Source organism: Lemur catta, chromosome 2, assembly GCF_020740605.2.
Source record: "Lemur catta isolate mLemCat1 chromosome 2, mLemCat1.pri, whole genome shotgun sequence".
In the NCBI taxonomy this organism is placed as follows: domain Eukaryota; kingdom Metazoa; phylum Chordata; class Mammalia; order Primates; family Lemuridae; genus Lemur; species Lemur catta.
This window is the reverse complement of record NC_059129.1, coordinates 118,291,924-118,316,382: the sequence shown is the minus strand read 5'-3', so window position 1 is coordinate 118,316,382 and position 24,459 is coordinate 118,291,924. Positions and strand designations below refer to the sequence as shown.

General features: G+C 39.1%; 1 protein-coding gene across 8 annotated transcripts in view; it reads right to left on the bottom strand.

Moving 5' to 3' along the window:
• Positions 1-24,459, bottom strand: part of L3MBTL3 (L3MBTL histone methyl-lysine binding protein 3) — a 105,423-nt gene that overhangs the window by 49,861 nt on the left and 31,103 nt on the right. For 3 of the 8 annotated variants that reach the window (XM_045544341.1, XM_045544342.1, XM_045544340.1), the window contains 9 exons: positions 24,097-24,171; positions 22,517-22,676; positions 21,230-21,365; positions 18,939-19,023; positions 17,285-17,376; positions 15,398-15,502; positions 10,220-10,355; positions 8,580-8,671; positions 5,930-6,081 (listed from right to left, as the gene is read on the bottom strand). In XM_045544341.1, coding sequence (XP_045400297.1) covers positions 5,930-6,081; positions 8,580-8,671; positions 10,220-10,355; positions 15,398-15,502; positions 17,285-17,376; positions 18,939-19,023; positions 21,230-21,365; positions 22,517-22,676; positions 24,097-24,171 — 1,033 coding nt within the window. The remainder of the gene's footprint in view (positions 1-5,929; positions 6,082-8,579; positions 8,672-10,219; positions 10,356-15,397; positions 15,503-17,284; positions 17,377-18,938; positions 19,024-21,229; positions 21,366-22,516; positions 22,677-24,096; positions 24,172-24,459) is intronic. The other 5 variants (XM_045544345.1, XM_045544343.1, XM_045544346.1 and 2 more) reach the window with 4 other exon arrangements.

Here is a 24,459-nt window from a genome sequence, read left to right as displayed (position 1 = left end):
TCATTTAAAATAAACAAGGAAGCTGTTTTAGCTTCTCAATAGAGAAGATAAAAATATCTATATCTTTTTCTATTTTACTTATACTTTTCCTTTTTTTTTCTTTTTTAAACCACCTGTAACAAAGAGTATTTTACTCTTACTAAGCAAACAACACTTCATTCAAAAGTTGGAAGGCTGTGAAATTTCTGCTACTGTTGTAAAACAAGTCATCTCTTAGTCCCATCTAGTGTTCAAAAGCAGAAATGTAACCAAAAAGAAATACAATGAGGAACAATGGTAAAAAGTTTGGCAAATCATTGATTGTTGTACCCTCTCTCTTTCTTCTAAGTTTTTATGTACGTCATGAAAGAATTGTACTTCAAAAATTTTGTTAAAGTCTATTTCACATATAAGTGCAAATTATTCATGAAGACTGCTACGATCCCATCAGACCTAGATGGCATTTTGAAATGTTCAGAAACCAAAGAAATAATTCATGGGAAAAAAAACATGTTTATGATATAAGGATAAAGGTAGCAGATGTGAAGATCCTCATTTTATGGAAATCAAAGAGGTTAAGTGATTTCACCAAGCCCTTGGGTAGAAAAGAAAGAGATCCTGGTTTTATCAGTCACAGCCAAAAGCTAAACAAAACTAATGCACACATGCTGGGCTTCGTGATTCAGGCAGAGTCAAACTGGAACGCTTCAAGATGCTTACTTAAGGAAAACATCAAAGTCTCTTCATTTCAAGGAATAATGGTTTAGATTCTTTGAAGAAATACAGGACACTTGGCTTCTCCCTCCCTAAACTCAGAGCATTACTCCACCAATTTATTAGGCAGGACCTGATTCTCCCGCTCTCCCTCACATGCAAACTCCCCAGGGCCTACACTGATTGTTCTGTGCTTTACTTCGAAACCCCAGCTTTATTGGGCTGAGTCATCTAATTCTCTTTTCCATCCTTAATTCATATCCAATCCCATTTCCCACAGTAGCTATTTTAAATATTATTAATTTGTTTCAAACTTAAAACCTTTCACTCACACAGTAACTACTTGGCACAGATACAGGTGATGCCATCTCATCACCCTCTTGTCAAGTTTTCCTTTTACTTCTTCCTTTTCTCCAGGCTGAGAGAAGAAAGTCTATTTCTTCCCAAGGCTGGCCCCTCCTGGGAGATCCGGTGTCACTCATAATCCATAGTCTTGGAAACCTCCACTCTATCCCTCCACAGTGGCCTCCTGCCTTCTGCCTAAAAGCCAAGCCAAGAGGCTCAACGTGTAGGGAATCCTCCTTAGAAATGGTCTCCCTCTCAAGCAATCATCCTCTTTTGCCTTCAGCACTTAACTTCTCTGCTTGATATCCCTCATCGCCCTTCAACCTTTTGCAAATTGGTTTCTGCTCCCAAAACTCTTATTTTAATCCTCACAACACCTGATGAGATAAGTATTATTATTAATCCCTTTTGCAAAGGGGGCAACTAAAGCTTAGAAGAGTTAAGTAATTTACTGAATAAACTGGCTGCCATTCCCAAACACATTCTACCCCTGGACCAAAACACAAGCAAGAGCTTTCCTTGGCCAGGAATATTCCAACCCAACATCTACATACCAATTCCTTCAAGCTCAAATCCCCTGTCCTCCAAGAAGCCCTCCCCAAGAATTCTCCAGTGAGTTCGAGTCAGTCCTTCCCTCCATATGCCACCAGAGACGGCAAGTGGTTGGTTCTAATAATTAAGCACTAGCCACCATCTACCCTGCAGCCAAGACAGTGGTACTTGTGTTTCTCTCCTTCCCAGACCATAAGTCCCTCAGGGCCGAAGTTCAGAACTGCGTAGGTCCCATTCACCTCTGGAATCCTCCCACCACCACCAGCCAGTGTGCTTCCCAAAGTTAACCAAATAGTGACAAATCCTTTAACTTTGACACTACTCTGAAGATTGACAACGTGTTGTAAACTTTTCAACATTATTTTAGGGAGACATAAAATAACTATTACTTTCAATGTATAAATGTAAAAGAGATTCATCTCTAAATAAAAGTTTACAGTGCACTCAGAGGCAGTCAGTAAAAGGCCCCAGCACCACATTTGCTCTAATTCACTAACTTAATGCTTCTCTTTTTCATAGATCTGTTTGTGCCAATTTTTGTCCTGACTCACCAGGAGACCATACTAAAATGGAATCGGTGTCTCATGCGTGTAGTCCCAGCTACTTGGGAGGCTGAGGTGGGAGGATTGTTTGAGTCTAGGAGTTCGAGGCTTCAGTGACCTATGATCACATCACTGCATTCTACCCTGGATGACAGAGCGACCCCCAACCCCCTTCGCTTAAAAAAAAATGGCTGAAGCTGCAACCTCATTTATTTAGGCTTTCTTCTACTTAACAATGCACATGGTGCTAGGATTACTCCCACGCTTTAGGATCTCTACAAAAAATAGAAAAATTAATAGGGTGTGGTGGCATGCACCTGTAGTCCCAGCTACTTGAGAGGCTGAGGCAGGAGGATCCCTTGAGCCCAGGAGTTTGAGGTTGCAGTGAGCTGTGATACTACTGCACTATAGTCCAGGCAACAGAGTGAGACCTAGTCTCTCAAAAAAAACAAAAACAATGGGCTAACTCCTCATGTCATCCCTTTCTGGATCCCAAAAGACAAGGACACATGAAAATAACAGTTTTTTCAAAGAAAGATTCCTTCCCTGTGCCTGGGGGTAAAGAGGAGGTGACTGTTCTCATTGTGTGTTCTGCCCAGAGCCCAACCCTCAGGTGGCGGGAACAGGACTGGAGAAAGAGGCTGCAGTGCCAAGGATGGTGTTACTCTCCCAGTGCTCACTCACCTTCCTGGGCCTTTCAAGTCCTTGCTAGTCCCAATATCCTGTGATATTTAGGATTATTCCCAAATCTAACTATTGTCAAGAAGATAGAATTAAACAGCTACCAACTCTCAGTAACAAAGCACAGAAGAAACCCAGAGGTAAAGCGATTTTTATTTTAATGCATACTATTTTCCTTCCATAATACTCTCTGAACCTTATATAAATTTTTATCATGTTTCTCTTTGGAAGGAAGAAATATTTTATTGCATCTAAACATGTAGTACCACAAATGTATATGGACATATATATATATGTTTTCAAATTCTTACTAATGTAAAAGAGATAGGATCACTATCGAATTTGAAGGGAAAAAAAATCTCATTTCCAAACTATTTTAAATTGGGAAAGGCAATCCAATCTGTAACCTCAATTACGTACCTAAGTAATTTATGCAGATAAAAACCATTCCAAAATTCAAAGATCAAAGAACATAATATTTAGTAAAACTGGAGAAATTCCAGGGCACTTAAGCAATTTTCAATGCGCCTTCATTGCATGTTGAGGAAGAGAACACGCTGTTTTCTTTTACTGACAATTAACAAAGTATGATTTCATGTCAATAGTTAGAAGTATAAGTAATCCTCAAAGTACATTTTATCCCAGAAATAATTAGCTTGTGCTCATAAAAGTACAAAACCAAACTTAAAAGAGGTCAATTTTTGTCTTTGCTTTTTCTATTTTTAGAACCCAGGATCCTTCGTGTTTGTTCCTGAGGTATTTGTCATCAAAGTAAAATGAATGTGACCAATTCTTCTAGACCTCACTATTTTTTTCCCAGAAGAATGTTTTTAAATGCAATATATCTTACGTCAAATAAGCAACTTATACTTTCAAAATATTATAATACTTATGAGACCACAAAAATAAACTAACATTCACTGATTTTGTTTAGATCAGACAAAAGCCTTGAAAAAAACTATTCTCCCCAAAGGAACCACAACTTTAAAAACAAAATGCTCTCATTTCAACAAATTCTAATCATTGCATTAGTGTCATTCATTAAGAAAAGGACTGGAATCCAGTCATTGCAGCAGTCCCACCATCATCGTGGTCCATCAAACTCAGGAGAGAGAAACACGTTCGACCCGGTACTGATTCAGAGTATTTTCAAACTTAAAGTTTTCTCATCCATTCACCCACTCAAAATAATTTGAAAAGAATCAAAAAACACCAATTTACAGGAAATATGAAGAACAGAAGAACATGGCAAATAATATGACAAGAATTCATCAGCAAATCCAGACTGTGGGAGACTCAACAGGACAAACAACCTGGTGTCTTCAGTAAAAGCTACAATATATCAGCTACTCGGGAGGCTGAGACAGGAGGATCGTTTGAGCCCAGGAATTGGAGGTTGCAGTGAGCTAGTCATGCCACTGCACTCTAGCTGGGGTAACAGAGTGAGACCTTGTCTCTAAAATAAATAAATAAATAAAAATAAAAGCTACAGTAAAAGAGGAGGAAAAGAGAGAGAGGAATAGGAGGAATCTATAAATTGACAGAGATTAAGCAAAGCAATCACAAAGTGTGCACCTTATTTGGATCTAAAACCAACAAACTAAAAAAAACCAAAAAAAACAAAAAACACTAAAACAACTGGGAGAAATGTTTAAGTACGTTAATAACATTATGGCTACATTTTGAAAAATGCAAAAGAATCCCTCCCTTTAGAAGATACGTAATGAAATATTCACAGATGAAATGCTATGATATTTGGAATGCTAGAGTTGGGATTTTAGGAGTAGAAATACAGGGGAAACAAGACTGGATGTAAGCTGATGATTGTGCTGAGTAATGGCTGCAGGAGGGCCACTTTATTACCCTGCTTTTGAAAATGCTAGAAATTGTCTATATTTCAATAAAAATTTTTATTACAAACTTAACATGAAGACATCTTATGAAGAAAAATTATGCTTTGCAGAAAAAATCTGAGGGAAACAAACAAAATATTGGAAAGCCCACTTGTCCCTTGTATTTGTGGGGGACTGGTTCCAGGAACTATCAAGTCCCTTATAAAAAATGGCTTAGTAATTGCATACAACCTACACATATCCTTCCATGTACTTACTTGTAATACCTAATATAATCTAAATGCTATGTAAATGTTGTTATACTATATTTTTATTTGTATTATTTTTTTATTGTTTTAGTGTTTGGGGTTTATTTCCCCTCTAAATGTTTTTGAATCTGTGGATGTAGAACCCACAAGTATAGATGGCTGACTTTACTTGACCCTGGTAATGTAATCATGGAACTGCTTGTCTACCTTTTTAAAACAATGCAAGTAAAACTGATAAGTATTGAAGAATCCAATTTGAGAAGTAATGGAAATTATTGATGGGTCTACTGCATATTTAAATATATGGATAGTAAAAAGGAAGGTCAAGAAATAAGCTTTCCTGAAATTTAGCAATATTTATATAAATGAATATTCACTTAAACTATAACATTAGCCATATTTACAAAACTATCTGTTACTTCTCTAAAATGTTCTCAATTCAAGTGTTCTCAATTCAGAACTGCCTTTCACCAGGAAACTGAATTGTAGCAATCAATATGAATGAGGAAGGAAAAATCCTTATTAAAACTGTTAATTAAAATATAATGACTTTATAATTATTTCATAATTACATAATTTTACAGTATGTTGCTCTTACTACTTCATGCATTATTTCTAAAAACTGCAAGGATTAAAAACAATATCCCCCAGTATATTTGTACTCAGCTATTAGGAATGGTTAAATTAGCTACTGAGCATGAAAATACAGAAGGAAGATTAAAATACCTGTGAGCATATGTTGGGAATGTGGGGTGTGCCGACTACACTTCCATGATAGGAAGTCAGCTAAAATACAGATCATAAAGTAGAATTAAAGGAGGTTATTTAAAATATACGCCATATGCCAGATGGAACAGGTAAAAAGTTAAAAATCTTGAAATAAGAAAAAGCAGAGCAGAGCACTGTTATTTTTTGTTATAAGCTTTGCACTATTACTGTTTTTAAAACAATGTACCTGGTTTACTTGGATAAACACTAAATTTTAATAAGCACACACCAATGGAAAATGTCTCACCAGTAGTCATAGCTCTCATCCCAGTTGTCAAAATGTACCAGGAAACGATTGTCCACCATATCTGTTACCGTAGCAACACAGATGAATGCAGGATTCTTTTTGTCTACAGCCTCAAGCTTCATACCAACTCGAAAGCCTGATGGGATCACTGTCTACGGAAACATACAGATTTAATTAGAGATAAGCACACACTTAACAACAGCAAGACCTGCACACTCTCTGCATCTCCTGCTCAAAGGCCCAGCATCCATCACTGTAGTCACGTAATTTAAAAATCATGTGCTAGTTTCACAGCAGGGTCGCTTTCCAACAAGCAGCAACAAAAAAATACCCTATCGCTACATCCAATTAACCATCTGGGCCTCAAAACTACAACATTCACAACCTCACAGTTTTAAATAATTAATTTTAACACGTGTTTTGGTACCTTTGTTAGAAAACTATACTAGTTGGGCAAGTTTTATTCACCATATAGTTCATATTGGCCTTTTTCTTGATTACAGACTTAACATTGAAAATTATTTCACACAAAATATGCATTTAATCAAGTTAAAAATGTGCATGAGTCAGTACAAATTCACTTGCACTTCTGGAAAGATCTCTCAAAAGAGTACTCTACTGAAAGTAGGTCATCTTCATATAGGAAAGGCTACAAATTATTACAACTTTTACTTAACACTGCGGATAGTTTTTAGTCACAGCAGCACCAAAAGAATTGTTAATGTATACAGACAGTCAAAATAGTTGGTAATTTAAGGAAATTCACAGATTATCAGCCATCTGGGACATGGAACGAAAGCAATAAAAGTTCAGTTAACAGTCAGTGCTTGAGGTACAGTAACATGTAAACATCTCTTACAATCTTTTCTGAGGAAAAATACCCTAATCTCAGAGCAGTATACTTGGATATCAATCACAACACACTGTAAGTCTATTATTCCCTTCTAAAAAATCCTTCTGTTCAGACTAAAGTATATGGATTCTATTCTAACTACTTTAAGCAAAAAAGATGTTATCTCTTGTTTTACTGTAATTAAACAGCTAGCATTGCAAAAATGTAGACAATTGTATATCTGAAAATGTTAGAACAAGTCCTGTCTGCACTGAAGGAGCAGACACTAATGCTACACAGAAATATTTACTATACAATTAAATCCTGAAATTATTTATCAGAGTTCCAACTATAAACATTTGAGCATTCTGAGATAGAGGAATCTAGAAATGGAAAAATTAATTGCCTCCGAGATACCAAACACACAGCCCCAAGATTAAGTTACATACTAGCAATGCACAGAACTTAAGAGGACAGTTCAAGGCAGTTAATCAAACTCCTGACTGAAGTCACCATCAGAAACCAGACAGGGATTAGGAAACTTGGAATGGAGACAACAGGCTGCTGAGTTTTGCACCTAACTGACCTTCCTCCCTGGGGTAAGTTTTGATGGGGAATGTCTACCAACAGTGCAGTATTTACATCTCAGCGATTAAGCTACTCTCTCGATTAAGGTATTTTAAAATAACCTGGTTCATTATCTCTATTAGTTACACACACACACACACACACACACACACACACACACACACACACACCCCTTCAGTTCTCTAATTCAACCTGGTTTATCTTCAATTTAATCAGAGAACATTTCAGCCATTAGACCAATGCTCTCAAATCAACTTGTTAATTGTTTCCCAAAAGGAGGGTTTTTGGAGTTGGAGAGAAGTTTTTCCCCACTCCAGATATTTATTTCCATTTGGAGGGAACACTGTTAGTGAAACAGTACTGCCTCTCTCCACCCTCTCACTCAGTGCTACCTGACTAGAGACTTCAAGGAGGAGGAACTGGTCATACTCTTGAGAGGAAGCTGGGCTGCAGGGGGGCACAGTTTTTCCACTCCACTCCTCAAGGGCCCGGTGTTCTCTGGGCTCAGGGGGTGGGGTAGGAAGGGACACTAAATCTCTCCAATTCTAGGACTCAGAATCAGGACGCATATTGTTCACAGATACAGGCCATGCATGTCCTCCAACCTAGCCCTTATCTGCTGTAAAGATGATATTTTGGTTTTCCACTTGCTTGCTCTCTGTTCTTTCCAAGTAGATCAGAACTTGGGAAAAGAAGAGTGTAACATATCAGGTTCCCTCAGAGATGCCAATAGAGGAACATAAAAGGGAAAGTGGGAATACAGCTCAAGAAGTAGAAAATATACACACATCCAGGGTTCGCTTCTGTTACACTGCAAATACAGCTGTATGCTGGAGTGAACGTCAGTCGTCTCCAGTGACCTCCTGCATGTGGATTGAAACAGGGCTACTTCATCTGACCATGCGAATCCCATCTGAACAGCCCTCCTCAATAAGTGATCACAGCAATAACATATTTCAATTTTTATGCCTCTTAATAGTAAATTACACCTGGATTTTGTGCTACATTGTCTTCTGTCACTCAATAAAAAAGACAACCATAATATGGCTATAAAACAGACATTTATTCATGAAGATATTAAGCTAATTTTAAAGTTTAATTAAGATAAGAGCACTCTATTTACCGAGGCAATAAAATTTATTACAGTTCCTTGTGACCACTTGTAATTGATCCTATGAGATACTCAAAAATCAGTTCCTTTGAAAGGGAAAGGATTTTAGATGTACTTACTATATTCTGATTTTCAAATAATGACTTAGGAGCAGCTTGAGCTTTGCATGTCTTAAGATACGTCTGCCAATTGAATTCTTCTTCTTTATATCCTAGAGTAAGCACATATGAACAGACTTAGGAAAATATCAAACTACTTTACACTTAAGTTTTCCAGTCTCACTTTTCTCTATAACTCCAACATACCCAAATCAAGCAATCAAATGAATTTTAAATAAAAAGAAATAATTCATAATTTATAGCTATGAATTATTAGACAGAGCTGTGTCCATTTTCAACAAATCTTATTTTTTAAATTCTGAATAAATGGTTAGTAGATATAAAGAAAAAGAGTGAGGAAGCAAATGCATATTCTACCCAGGCACACTTTTATTACCCGGCCATTTCCATCAGTATTTGGGTAGAATTCCTCAGCAGTATCGACAAATGAATTAGAGCAGTCAAGTTCTCTATTCTTCCCTCACCTATTCTATTTTGGGAGACTAACTTATAGAACAACTGGAAGTTGGAAAAAAATAGTAATAAGTCAGGTAAAATCTTTTTGGCTATCAGCACAAGAATGACGAATCAAGGTTTATGAAGTAAGGATGCTGGCAAATTACAATAAGGGGAATGTCCTTGCTTTAATTTTCACAATTTTATTAAAGTCAACAGTTGCTTAAAAAAGGACATTGGGCATTTTTTTTACCAGCTACTGTGTGCTCCCTTTTACTTTCATTAACGTCTAGAAGGTAGCAAGAAAAGAAGAGCTAGTAATTCACCACATGTAAGAGGCTAATTCATAAAAAGGCTTACAAGTTTTTTTACCTTCATGTTTTCTAAGCCTTTTTGTTTAATTCTCAGCTATCTGAAAATATGATTCTGCCATTGATTTTTCACTTACAACCAAGGATTGGCTAGTCCATTAGAAAGCAAAAGCCCTGAGACAGGCCAAAAACATCACACTAGTAACCTGAATTTTTGACATCAAGTAAATAATAATGAATGTAATGTCAGTCTCAGTAAAATAAGTTTTAAAAATGTAATAGTTGAAAAAGAAGGAAACAAGATATTAAACACATTAGAGATGGACTGAAAAATGGTATCTGTTATCGTTGGACCATTATATAAACATGAAACAGAAAAAAAATCATTGTAATAAAGAACTCAATTATAAGAAAAGTAATTGCTATGAGTTCAGCCCCCACCTAAGCCAGTTTTCAGAGTTATAGTCTCCTTTCTAATCTCCTAAAATATTAAGATCTAAAAGTGCATGCATAATTTTTCAGGATTTTCTAGATACTGAATATCAGTAGATAAACTTAGCTCTGTAAACTAGTTAAAACTAATTTTTCAAACCAGTTTTTTCAAGAATGTACATATAATGATAGAAATCTGTACAGTAAGGTGATTGTAGTCAAAGTTAAGTATCATGCAAATGTTATTTTATATTCAAATAAGAACGTGGACATAGTTTAGTCTCAAGTTGGATTCTACTTTTACTTCTTCACTTTAATAAACATTTTTCATCATAAATAATAAGCTTGAGTTTGAAGCCATCTGAATTATCATAAAGTCTGAAATTCTGGAAAATTCCAAATTGGCATATAAGAAAGTGAGTTTTTACTGAATTTAAAATATGAAACAAAAAGTGACAATACCTTTTGGAGGATGGAGTTTATGACCAGTTTTCTCACACCACCCAACTGGGTGAATGTCCAGAGCATCTGCATTGACCCAGAAGTCATAACAATCAGAATATCCATCAAAGTGAAGCTTTATCCGGTATCCACAAACCTGAAATAGGTAAAGCAGGTTGGGTAATTAAAAGAAAAAACACAGAATATTCACATACACATATAAAAACAAACATGGACATCAAGTATGATATAGCTTATGTTAATCAAACCACTCACATTAACAGCAACAAAAACTAAATGAATAACCAAATCTAAAGGCAAAGGCTATTATATTGGAAAGAGCTGAGCTGCAGTGTTCTGGCAATACCCCTAGTTACAATAGGAGCACATGGATACTGGGTGAAGAATTATGTTTCCACGAATACAAGTCCTCTCTCCATTCCCTATACTGTAACAGCATGTGCCACCAAGGCAAGCTGGCAGGGAGCAAACAGACCAGCATCCCACACCCAGCTCCAGCAAGCCCCAGGGTGGATGCTCTGCCCCACACTGAACGGTGCAGACAGAGAGAAGTCAACAGATTGTCTTCTCCACCAGTAGCTGGGTTGGAAGAAAGAAAGATAAGCCTCCCCTAGTTCACACGTAAGACGAGATGGGCTCCTTGGAATGTTAGGAGCAACTCACTGTGTGTAACACATGCCCTACGTCTGCCTACAGGACTCCATTAGGGATGTTGTGAGTTAAAAGGTCACATGGGTTTATGGGCCCTGAGCTGGGTCGTGTTCTGTTCTTCCCACTGCACACACAAATGTGTTCAATTAGAAACACGTACCACACCCACTCCAGGAGCACCTGCCCTGCAGAAGCCTGAACAAGAAGCTTGAGACCAGAGTGCAGAGCCAGGGCAATTAATCCCCAAATAATGAGGTGGCTATACAGTTACTGTCACGGAAAGTTCTCTAAAACATACTGTTAAAATCCAAGTGGCAAAGCAAATCACATAGGGTGAGTTCATTTATGAGAAAATTATGTATGTGGGAGTCCACATGTATATTTATGTGTATATGATTATACGTACATGTATGTTTTATATTTGTGTACACAAATACTTGAGTAAATGCATTTACACACATACATGTGTATACACACTTACACGTACACATATATATGTAAACTCATAGTAATATTATATATTACATATATAATAGTAATATTATATATTACATATATAAAATTTACAACTAAGCTGAGCCTAGAATCCCCGGGAAACACAATCTTTCAAGAAAGGCAGTTGGTTGCCCCTACCCCCACCCCCGCCCCATCCACGCCAAGAAGGAATTCAGGGGCTGCTACTCTACTCTGCCTCCCACTTGGCTGCCTCTGGTCACTGCCTAAGAGCTAACCACCTTTACTGAGCATCTGTCCTCTTGAGCCACCCTTGTTCTGTTCTTCCCCCTTTAGGCTGTGCCACGTGGCCACACCACCTCTCCCCGTCACCAACCATGCACTAACCTCCCAAACAGGCTCTCTCATTCATCAAACGCTCAGCCAGGCTCCTTCTCTTACTCTCCACCCTGAGTACTTCCGTCATCACGTGATGACATACCCAGTATCCTGGCCCTTTTGCTGCCTTCATTTCCTTTCCACTTCAAACCCTCACTCCCGTGGACCTCGTCCCCACCAGAAACTGCTCTGCTATTAACTATTACATGAAAAAAACTCAACAATATCAACATGTACTCCTGTTCTGCTAGTCTGCCAGCCCAGTCATTCCCAAGACACTTCTTACTCAACCTCAACAAAAGATCTCACGTCGATCCTTCTACTTCCTCCCTAGCTCCCTCACCCTAAGCCTCCCTTCCCTACCAATCACTGAAAACATTTTCTTGCCAATATTTAAAAATTTTTGCCCTGATGTCCTTTACCAAACATTTGCCTGGCGGAATTCCACCATCCAAGTATCCACTAGACTACACTTACGCCCAGGCTGGTGAACGGTGCTGGGAAAGAAAAAATGACATACTGTCTGTCCATCTCCATTATTCACGTATTCTGTACTTGCAAATTCATTTGTAACCCCAAAGTAACACACTTGGTGTTCATGGACATGTGCATGCTGCATGCACAAAGTAACAAAAATTTTCAGTTGCCCGATACGCATGATCCCAGCTAAGGTAGAACATGGCACTGCTTTTCCTTCTTGTTTCAGCTCTCATACTGTGAACAAGTGTCCTCTGTGCAGTCTATTTAGTGCCACATGTTCTACATCTCTGTGCTTTTCACTGGTGATTTTGCTGTTTAAAACGGCTGCATACACAGTGAAGAATGGGGGAGGGAGCAGGGTGGGCCCCTAGGAGGACTGCAGTACCGCAGGAGAGCCCAGCATTTAGGCACGCTCCATTCTCGTTGGTTCATTCTCGTTATTCGCAGCAGTGAGGTTCCACAAATCAGCAAGTACAGAACCGTTGTTGAGTGTTCCTAAGTGCAAGAGGCTGTGATGTGCATTAAGGAGAAGACGAGTGCTAGATAAGCTTCATCAGGCATGAGTCACAGTGCTCTCGGTTGTGAGTTCAATGTTAAGGAATTAACCATGTATTATATTAAGTAAGGTCTCTTTAAAATGAACAGTTGATCAGTAGATGAAAATGTGACCAGAGGCTCACAGGAACTTAACCCTGTATTTCCCCTGGGAGGCGATGGTTCTGTACTTGCTGATTTGTGGAACCTCACTGCTGCGAATAACGAGAATGAACCAACGAGAATGGAGCGTGCCTGAATGCTGGGCTCTCCTGCTGTACTGTAGTCCTCCTAGCTGGCCCACCCTGCTCCCTCCCCCATTCTTCACAGCAGCGTTTTCAAATCTTCCTCCCTCAGCTTTCAATCCACTATCTTCCTCCTCACTCTCAGCCAATAACTTACCTTATATGTCAAAGTTCCCTCCAATGTCTGCCTCCAAAGTAAGAAGCCTGCCCATATCCACAAACCCCAATCATTCTCCCCTCCTTCTTGTTATCATAGGAGACTCAGACCTCTCCTGGCTAAGACTCAGGCCTCCTCATAGACTCTGGCTCCCATCTTCTCCCACCCTCTTTCTCTGAACCTTCTCATACTCCACTTCCTAGACTGTCTCTCAAGCTTAGGCAAACAAATTCTCATACACTCTTGGTGAGAATATAACAACCAATAAACTTTCCTGGAGTCAAAGTAGCAACATGCATTGAAAATTTAAATATTCATACTTTTCACCTGGCAATTCTAAAGATGGATCTCACAGACCTACCTACATAAGCAAAAGCAAACACATGTAATAGGATGGTCCCTGGAGCACATTTTTGTATTAAGAAAATGAACACCACTCAGTTGTTCATCAATATAAGAACAGTTAAATTAATGACAGCCAATTCTACAAAATAGAGTACTACTGCACTTTAAAAAGAATGTATATACATAATGTAATATATAAATCACAAAAGCAAGTTGTAAACTATTATGGGTATGATACTATTTACATGTAAAAAAGAGAAAAATATATATGTACCTATTTTTATATGCATAGAAAACATCTAGAAGGAACACAGTAGACTGTCAAGGGTCATGCTGTCTGGGATGTGGAAGGAGGGATGAGGGATGGGACAGAGGACTTCTATTTTTTATAACATATACTCATACTAGTTGAAGTTTTTATAGTGAGCAAACATAACTTTTATAATAAATAACTAGGCAAAGTAAAATAAATCTCCTTCAAAAAGCAAGAATTGAAAGACACATACACACACACACACACACACACACACATACACACCACAGAAATTCCTTTTTTCTCTGACAGCTAAACTTCTCCAAAGCAGTTCACACTTACTGAATCCGCTTCCTCATGATGCTTTCATAAAACTCAACTCTGTCCCCAAATACTCTAGTTAAACTGCCCTGGCCCAGGACACACTAACCTCTCTCACAGCATCCTCCACCCCTCCATCAGCGGCTCACTCTCCCAGGTTTCTGCGGCTGCAGGCCAACCCTCCCAGCTTCCTTCTGCCTGTCTCTTGCTGTTCCTTTCCAGGATCCTTCTCTTGCTCTTTCTCTTGTGCCCACCCCTAATATGCTGGTATTCTTCAGGGCTAGCAATTCACACCTTGTCCTCTCCCTGGACAATCTCTTCCACTTCAAAGGATTAATCCAATTATTCACCAAGAAATTCTGACTCTCCCCTGTCAACTTAAAAGGGCCAAACAGAGTCCAGGAGGGAGAACACATACAATGTCTGATCTGGTATGAGAGTGACAGGATTCTCACACGCTATATAAACTCTGCAAAAATGTTGCACACCAATTTTCTGATATGAGTTGAAGCCATTTCCTTTCACTACATATTACATTTATTACAAGCTGCAGGTTACTTTAGCTCTGTCTGCCTCAGTTTTCTCATCTGAAAAATGGGAGGAATAGGCTTCATCTCAAAAGTTGTTTTGAGAACTAATATGAGCCAACAGATGGAAAGCACTTCAATTAGCACCTGGCATGCTCTCTGTAACTGTGTGTTGTCATTTCCTGTGATTGTCATCATCCAGCTATCACGTGTTACTGTGTTCTGCAGGAGCCAAGCTTCTTACAAATTCACTAAGTTAAGGAAAGAATACTGTAATATCGAAAACGAGAGCACAAGACCATCTTATTCTTTTGGTGGGAATTTTTAAAATATACATACCCTTGGCTCAAGGGAGGAAGCAAGGAGGAAGCTAGCAAAGAAGGGGAAAAAATTTTTAAAGGAAGTATTCTCAGCAATATTTTGGACTGAGATATATGTAATTGACTAGGTCACTTTTTCCTGAAAAAATTTCAGAGAGACACTGGGAAATACTAAAAAAATATAAGTGTCTGTTGGTCTGTTCCTAAACACAGTATGGCCAAAGCTATGAAGTCAGGCAGACCTGGGTTCAAATCCTGGTTCTACCACTTTGAAGCTGTGTGGCCTTTTCCGTATCACTTCACTTCTCTGAGCCTTAGTTCCCTAACCTATAGAACAAGGATGAAAAAAACATGACCTCGCATAGGATTCTTGTAAAGATTAAATGAGATAATGTACACAAAACACCAAGCTTTGAACCTGGTATGAAGTAAGCCCTCAACCAATGGCAGTTTTCCCTCATTATTAAAATAATCACCATGTTATTTTTGAAAATAAAGATGAGGCAAAACTTACCTCAGCCACAGTGAGGACACAGTACACGGACTGATGCTCTGGGTCCACGCCTTCTAATTTCATGCCAACTTTGAATCCATTTTTGTTATATGGAAAGGACTGATACTAAAATGCAAGAGGACAGCAGCTTCAGTATCTTATCCTGAAGGCCTAGTTAAAAATGTGAGTAATTACCATTCTTAAAAGACTACTTAACCAAATATATTAATAAATCCTAAAAATCCAAAAGAAAACAATTGATAAATGATTCAATGGAAAAATGGACAAAAGCTATAAACAGGTCAGAGGAAAGTAAACTTAATGTTTTACAGCCTTTGTCTTTTACATATTTGAAAAGAGGCTCAACCTCACCCATGAGAGTCATACAAAGTAAAATTACACCAAGGTATATTTCACCTATCAAGTTGGTAAAGATCAGAAAGTTTGATAACATCATATTGGTAAGATGCACACGTACACTGTTAGGACGAATGAAACTTGGTACTATCTCTAGCAATTTCATAATATTTACTGGCGTGTGTCAATCAATAGAGAGCAACTTAAATTATTATGGAATATACCTGAGATGGAATACTATGTGTTAGTATAAAAGAATGATGAAGGGATTCATGAGCTGAGATGAAATCATCTCCAAACTGTCAAGTTAAACAACAAAAGCAAAGTCCAAATCGTATGTGACACATGTTACCATTTGGTTTAAGACAAAGAAGGGAGGGTTTGTGTAAATGGCTTACATGTACATAGAATTTTCCAGGAAGGGAATACACGAAATGGTAACAGCAATCACATAGGCCAGGCAAACCTGGTGCTTAGGGGGACAACGCTACGATGGATATACTTTATATTCTTTTAGTACTTCTACATTTTGAATCACATGAATATATTGGTGATTCAAGTCATTAGCTGTATCTATACTTTTTTAAAAAATGTGAAAAAGTCTATTCTGTAAAGGACTCAAGTTATAGAATATAATTACACAAAACAAGTTAATATGTAATTACTATGTTTAAATTAAACATTCTTAATGTACATGTAATCATCCTAACATTTACTATTCATCACTTTTTAAAAACTCCCTAATGCTCACACATGTATAAAAAGATACCTATAGCAGATTTATTACATACCATGATTAAAAATAACTAAATAACTTAAACCAAGGGTCTGTAAACTACAGTCTGTAGGTCAAATCCAGCCCACCACTGGTTTTTGCATTAATAAATGAAGTTTTACCGGAGCACAGCCACGCTCCTTCGTTTACAGATTGTCTACGGCTGCTTTCGTGCTACAACCACCACACTAAGTAGTTGCAACAGAGACCAGACACCCTGAAACACCTAAAATATTTACTGTCTAGACAGAAAAAGTTTACTGACTGCTGTTTTAGTCCAGTGACAGCAGCTCCTACTCAGAACTATACCTGTTGTCTGTATTTTTAACCGATTTTAAATCATTTATGATAAAATATTTTTATTACAGTTAATATAACATAGTGACCCATTTTTAAATGTTTTGTTGTAATAGTATGTAAATCATTTTAATCCTCCCAAAGCCATAATGCTGACGAGAAATTTCCTGCCAGTATTTTATCTGCTAGTTTTTCAGTCGCCGTATCAGTATCCCTGCTACAATTCCTCAGTGCAAACTCAGTAAATGCTGAGAGAAAAGAGCACGCGTGTGCAGGTGAGCACCCACGCGTGTGGCACTGGGGAGGTGTGCACACAGCACTGCTAACTGTCTTCCACACAAACACACATGAAAAATTATGTGTCCAAGAAATGATCCCCAGTCACATTTCCTAAACGGACAGTGGGAATGACAATCCCAATGTGGATGAGTATCCCAGCCCCTCTGCCCTCCCAGACCCTGTTTCTAGAGGGCCTGTACCTCCTTGAACAGCTTCGCCGGCACCGCCACAGCTTTCTCCTCCTCCAGGTAGGAAGCCCAGCACCACGTTTTCTTTCCTTTAGGAGGCAAACCTGAAAGTCAAGTGAGACTAAAATGACAGAATTTCCAAACCTAAGCAATCAGTGATGCACTCTGTGAACCCTCACTCCCCTGACTACTGCTCTGCCTGGCTCTCCTCTTACTTCCACGGCTGGTATCTCTGTCGCAATCCCTGGCTCCTCTTCCCAAGAAACGAGAATTAAGTAGTGAGCTGTGGTATACAGCCACCATCGTGAGGGTAGAAGAAAGAAGTGGAAGAACTTCAAGTAAATGAAGAAGACAAGGCAGGAAGCCAAGATACAACAATACCACAGAAGCTACAGGAAGTGAAAGCTTCTAGAAGCAGGATGCTCAAAACATTTCTCCTAAGAGATCAAGAAGTGAACAACTGAGGAAAGGCCAGTGCACTGAGTGGATGAGGATTGGGTGTGAATCTTGGAGAGGAAGGAAAAAAAAATCAGTGTAGCAAGAGTCAGAATTTTTAGGTGCAAAAAGAATACATAAGTGATAAAAATATGGAGGTAGTTAATATCAATTTTATTTTGGATTTGACAAATACTGAAAATGAAGGGAAGAGGGCCTGATGGGCAGCAAAGTTGGGGGAAAGGTATTTTGGGGATGAGATGGGAACAGGCAAAGGGAGAGTCCACAAAAAGAAAAAAACGGAAAACTTAAAGGAAAAAAAAAAACGACTGAAGGAAAGAGGTCCCATAGGACACAGAGGCCTGGAATTTCATCCAGAGTACAAAGAAAGGGGACGGGAAAGAGAGGCGGAAGAAACAGACATTCTGAGGCAGAGTGCAGAGTAACTGAGGAGTTTACTCCCTCTTATCTCAGTCAAATGGAAGGTCATTTCTGAAAAGACACAAAAGTTAGGCTATATGCTTGGGGCAGGCGGGGATATTTCTAACTCTTTTTGAGGAATTAACAGAAGAACAAGCGAGGAATGCATCCAGGCACTGAGGAGCAGCACTGGTTTCAAGACACTGATCTGTAGGGGCAATGTCACTGTGCGGGTCACATGGGCTGTGCAGGGCGGAGGGACCTAAAACCAAAGACTGGCCAGTGGCTTCTGCAGGCCGAGGGGCTAAAGCCCAGGGGAGCACTCTGGGGCCTCTGTGGGAATGAACCAAGTTCCCCAAGTTCATCCAGACAAATACTGAAGGAAGGGTCTAGGGGTGGGATTCCTCATGGAAATAAAATGCTGCTTGAGGAAAAATAAAAGGGAAAAAAAAAAGTTACCGTGTCAGGAGCTTGTGCTTTGAAAGGAAACATTAAAAACCTAAAACCCTGGGGAATGAATAAGAACAAATGTTTTAGTAAAGGGGCAGAAGCAGGAACCACCTACCTGATGGAAAAATAAAGATGTTCTCATGCTTACCCTGAAACCACCTGATGGTTACAAATTTCCATTTTTCTCCTTATCTACTTCCTTAAATCCTTAATTTTTATTGATTAAACTGAGCCAAAGAAAATCCCAAAGCAATACTTTAACTGTCACAGTGTGCATTACAATGAAGACTAAAATTTCTACCTGTGTAAAATATTTCCAATTTCAGAAGGCTACACGTAAAACTTTTTTTCATCAGCTCACCCTGTTTTAACACAGCCGAATCTCCTCGTCTTTTCCTTCGGGCTCTCTGTGAACCTCTCAGGATCCTTCCATCTTGTTTATTCTCCTGCAACAAGAAAGGAAAATTATGACTTTAAAAGTTCATAAAATTGGCACCAACAAAAAGTTAGAGAGCTGTCAGAAAGCATTTTTTTGTTGTTGCTCTTTTCTTCAATTTCACTTTGTAACTTTTAAGGAAAGAAAGAATATAGTTCATTTGAGAACTGTGTTGTTTTTGGCCCGAGGTCCTTATAAAATAAGGCCGTTTCCAAGAACTACCCGCTGTAAGAGCACGGACACTGCTCCCTCCTCTGCTGCTCCTTGAGGCACCGTCCCTAGCTCCACGGCCACTCTGTCCTGGTTTTCCTCACACCTCCCCTGGCCCTCCTTCTCAGTCCCCTTCTCTTCTTTTCCTAATCATTTCCCCTGGTTTTAAAGGTCATCTTATATGCCAAATACTCCCAATCCCTATCTCCAGCCCCTTCTCCCTGACTCCATGTGTCCTCATTCAACTGCCTACTTGGAATCTTCCCCTGGATGGCTAATAAGCATCTCAAACTCAGGATGGCCAAAGGACTCTTGATCATCTACTTTACCCCTGCCCTCCCATTCTCAGTAAGTGACATAATTATCCACTTAATTGTGGAAGCCAAAAATCAAAGAGTTATCCCTGATTCTTTTCTTCCCTCCATATACTCTGACAACCCTACCTCTAACATGGATCGCAAATCTACTGACTGCTGTCTTCTATAGCCCTCTTACCTAGTCTACTGCCATCAACTCTTACCTGGTTTCCTTCATTCCACTCTTGCTCTCATCCATCAAAGCTGCAGTGGTCACTTTAAAACATACATCACTGTTCAAAGCATTCCCTTCCCTTCAACTTTACAATGGCTCCCACTATACTCAGAATACAATAAAAACCCATTACTCTGCTCTACCATAAAGCCCTCCATGCCCTGGACCACACATACCTCTTCAGCTTCATCTACTTCACTCTCCCAAAAACCACAATGCTCAACCATATTGCCTTTTTAAATTTCTTTGGACAGAAAATGCTACATAAGTTTTTACCTTGGGGACTCTCCCCTAGAAGTCCTGCTGCCCAGAGGACTCCTCACTTTTAACCTTCTACTTAGCTGGCTCCTCAATATTCAGATCACATTGGTCATGTCACCTTCTTGGGGAGGGCTCCCTGACAACCACACTTAAAGCAGTCAGCCAATCCGAAAGCCCTATCTTAATTCTCAACATAGCACTTATCACTAGCTGACACTTCCCCTATGCATTGTGTTTGTTTATTATATGTCCCCTTAATAAGAATGCAATGTGTCTGAGAGGAGAGATCCTGTCCTCTCTGTCTTATTCATTCCCATAACCCCAGCTTCTAGAATAGTGACTAGCAAGTAATGGTTCCTCAATATTGATCTTAAGGGAAATGCTTCCGGACCTCAAAGCTCTCTCCTCATATAGAGCCATTAATATACAATGTAAGGATAATACGTTTATGTTTTGTTTTTGGTTTTTTTTTTTTGAGACAGAGTCTTACTCTGTTGCCCGGGCTAGAGTGAGTGCCATGGTGTCAGCCTAGCTCACAGCAACCTCAGACTCCTGGGCTCAGGCAATCCTCCTGCCTCAGCCTCCCAAGTAGCTGGGACTACAGGCATGCACCACCATGCCCAGCTAATTTTTTTCTGTATATATTTTTAGCTGTCCATATAATTTCTTTCTATATTTAGTAGAGACGGGGTCTCGCTCTTGCTCAGGCTGGTCTCGAACTCCTGAGCTCAAACGATCCGCCCGCCTCGGCCTCCCAGAGTGCTGGGATTACAGGCGTGAGCCACCACGCCCGGCCACGTTTATGTTTTAATTAGCACATTTTGAATGACTTTTCCCCAAATATACCTGATATTTATGTGCCATTTTCTACCCACTCACATAGTTCTATGGGATCTGTCTGCAATTTACCAAAATGGGAATGGCATTTTGCTGTCAAGAGGAATTTAAGATTCATCTACAAAACTTCAGGTTTTGCTACATTTTGGGACATCCCATTTCTCCGCCCTGAGGGAAGGATACCATTATTTATGATTCCTGCTTTGAGATGAGGACAGCAAGGCACAGGGAAGGTAGGTAACTTGCTGATGGTAACTCAGTCCTGGAACTAGCATTTGAACTCAAATAACTGGCTCCAGAGCAGTACTTGTGACCCACGACGCCACCCACTTAAGCAGCATCCCTGTGCTCCCAGTGGGCGGATACGAGATACTAACCATTTCATCATCTCTCTCTTCTCCATCCTCCTTGGGGTCAGCTTTCACAGATAATTTTGGTTTTTTCTTCCGACTACACTTCGGATCTTCTTCCTCGTTGTCTTCTCCTATGTCCCTTTCTTCCTTCTGATCTCTGCTGTGTTTACAAACCCAAAATAGTGACAGGAGACAATACCTATCAAACATCTACATGTTGATTATCAATGCAAAAATTGTTTTTAAACAATCGCCCTCCAAAGGAAAAAAATACATAACCACCAGGAGAAATTCATAGGCGTTAGAATATCATATATAAGGAACACTTAAAAACCACTATTATGGATGACATCTGTCAGGGTAGAAAATGGAAATTATCTTATATATTAATTTCAAAAGGGGACCAGCAATCCATGTGAAATAGGTTCTAACAAGTTTATAATTATTGGTTTGCCACATCTGCCATCCATGCTACTAAAAGAATCAATTATTTAGAGAAATTTGTTTTCAGGGCCATTCAAAGCAAGTATCTAACAATTATTAAGAATGACAAATTTACCAAAAAGGATTAGTGTGCCTTTGTAAAACATCAGTTGGCCAAGAAAAACAGATAATTCCCAAACCTGTGCTGATTAAAATACACGGGAAACTCCACTTAAATATAAATGTCAAGTCATTTCTTTGTATGATAGTATACAATTATATGCAAGAAAAACACCTTCTTGGTGGTAAGCTGAACTTTTTCAGACAGTCCCCAAATGGGAAGGTCACATACCACTGCCAGTCACAGCTGATGTCCCTGTCTCACAACCCTCAGTCTGGACCCTGAGACCATCAACACAACTCACTACACTACCCACTAAGGCCACTTTCACTCAGTTGATTACCAGTCAATCAGTGGGAGCATTATTCCACACATGGAGTTTTAAATAAGTCACCTAAGAATTTCCAAAATATAAATAAAATGGTATTTCCATAAATCTTAGCATCATCAAAATGTATATGTAGCCCTCGAAAAATAAAAATATTTTTAGCTGGGGAGCAATCAGATTAACGTAAACACAGGACTGATGACAGAGCCAGAGGTTGTATTGCAGGCAGAACATTTGCAGTACAACCCAGACAAGGCATGACAGAAGTCACCAGGTCCAATAAAGGGGTCAGGGTCCATGTGTCTCTAAAGGAAAAGTCTCTGGGAAAAAAGTATAAATAGGTGTCAGCTATCAGAGAACACAAGACCTCTGTATTCTCAGGCACCATGACCTTGGACTCTAAAACCCATTTTATAGATGGAATGGGGCAAAAACCTACTTGTCTTTGACATGGCGAGCACAGTTCTGGCTGCAATAGTTTCCTCCAGAAAGACACTCATCTACATTGCCATACTGACAACAGTTCTCACAGAATTGAAGCCCTTCTACTTTCATTGGATCCTTCAACCTGAAAGGCATCCCAGTCTTCTCTGAAAAGACTAGAATATGAAAAAAAAAAAGAAAAAAAAATTGAACCTTGACAGCAGACAGCCCAGAATACAATTAAATTTTTTCTTCTAATAATTTTGTTAGCAACACAATAAAAGAATGGTGTTTGTTGAATGAATGAATGATCAAATTATGTTGTTTAGGAGGGAGAGGGGGATGGGCTTGCAGGAAATCACTCAAATCATTTACATAATGAAAAAATATTCTTCAGAAAGGATAAACAAAAGCTTGTCCAAGGCTTTTTCTACAGAGTTCAGAGTAAAATGAAGTCACTAAATTCAGAAGATGTAACTATCAACCTATAGAATCTTATTCTACATTTGTATCTTTGAGAAAATTTAAAAAGAGTTATCTATGTTATTTCACATTTATAACCTTTTGATGAGTGATTTTGTTTTAATTGATTAGCTAAATCAACATCTATTTTACTTTTAATGTAGATCTCCTGAATCATAATTATCCAAGTAGTATAGGAACTTACATTTCCTTTTGCCTGAATCATTAGACTAATCATTCATTCAGCAAACATTTTTTAGGTACCAATTTATGCTAGACACTGATAATGACAGTATAGACCTTGCCCAAGAGAGCTCACAGTCTAGAAGAGAAGACAGGCAAGAAAACCAGTATTTATAATAAAATGTGATACATGCAATAATAGAAGCATGAACAAGTTCCAGAAGTAGTACAGAAGAAGTAGTGATTCATTCAGCCTGGGGTGAGGTCAGGGAAGGATTTTCTGATATAAAGCCTCAACAGGGTTTTGAAGGCCAAGGAGGAATTTACCAACTGGACAAAAAGAGAAATGGCATTGGAGCCAGAAAAAACAGCATGAGCAAAGGTAAGAAAGCATGAAACCACATGGTGTGTTGGGAAAATTACACGTAATTCTGTGCTGCTGGCACCGCCAGAACACAACATACAAAGAAGGGAACAGAGACAGAGGAGACAAAGCAAGCAGGTGGGGGCAGGTCACCCAGATCTTTGTATGTTCTGCTAAAGAGGCAATGAGAAGTCAGTGAAGTGTCAGGTAAGCAATCTACATAAGGGCCTCTGACTTTAGGGTACAGGGTAAGTTGGAAGGGGGTGAAATTAGAAGCAGAGTGACTTCTGCAATAGTTCAGGTAAGAATTTGATAAGGGCCTCAATTAAAGCAGTGGCAGTGATGACAGGCGGAAAAGGCCAGATCTGAGCCATATCTAGGAAATCAAAACCAAGAGGATTAAGTAAAAAGGATGTGGGGATGGGAAGAACAAATTCAGGATGACTCCTATATTTCTTGCTTGTCCACTGGGTAGATGGTGCTACCATCAACTGAAATATGGGTTAGGGAAGAAAGAGCAGGTTTGGGGGGAGGGGAAAAAGAAATAGAAAATGAATTGCATTTCAGACATGTGGAGTTTGAGGTACCTGTGGGACATCCAGGTGGAGATGTCCAGTAGGCAGGTGGAAATACGGGCCTGGAGCTCGGGGGAGAGGTCGGGGCTGGAGATACAGATTTAGGAGTCATCAGCATATAGGTGTTAGTTACAACCACCGGAGTAGATGAGAAAAAAAGTGGCAGGCTGCTGGCTAATCACCTGTGTAGGCTACAACGTGGATTTACTTGATAAATTTCCAACTAACCTTGTGCTATTACAGATCTGGCATTAGGAAAGAAGACAGTTAATAGCTATTTTAAAATATAAAAGTTGGCCCCTATCAGTTTCATTACAGAAATTTACCTAGAACATAAGACACAAAAATCATCTGGGACTTTCAAAGTTCCAGCCT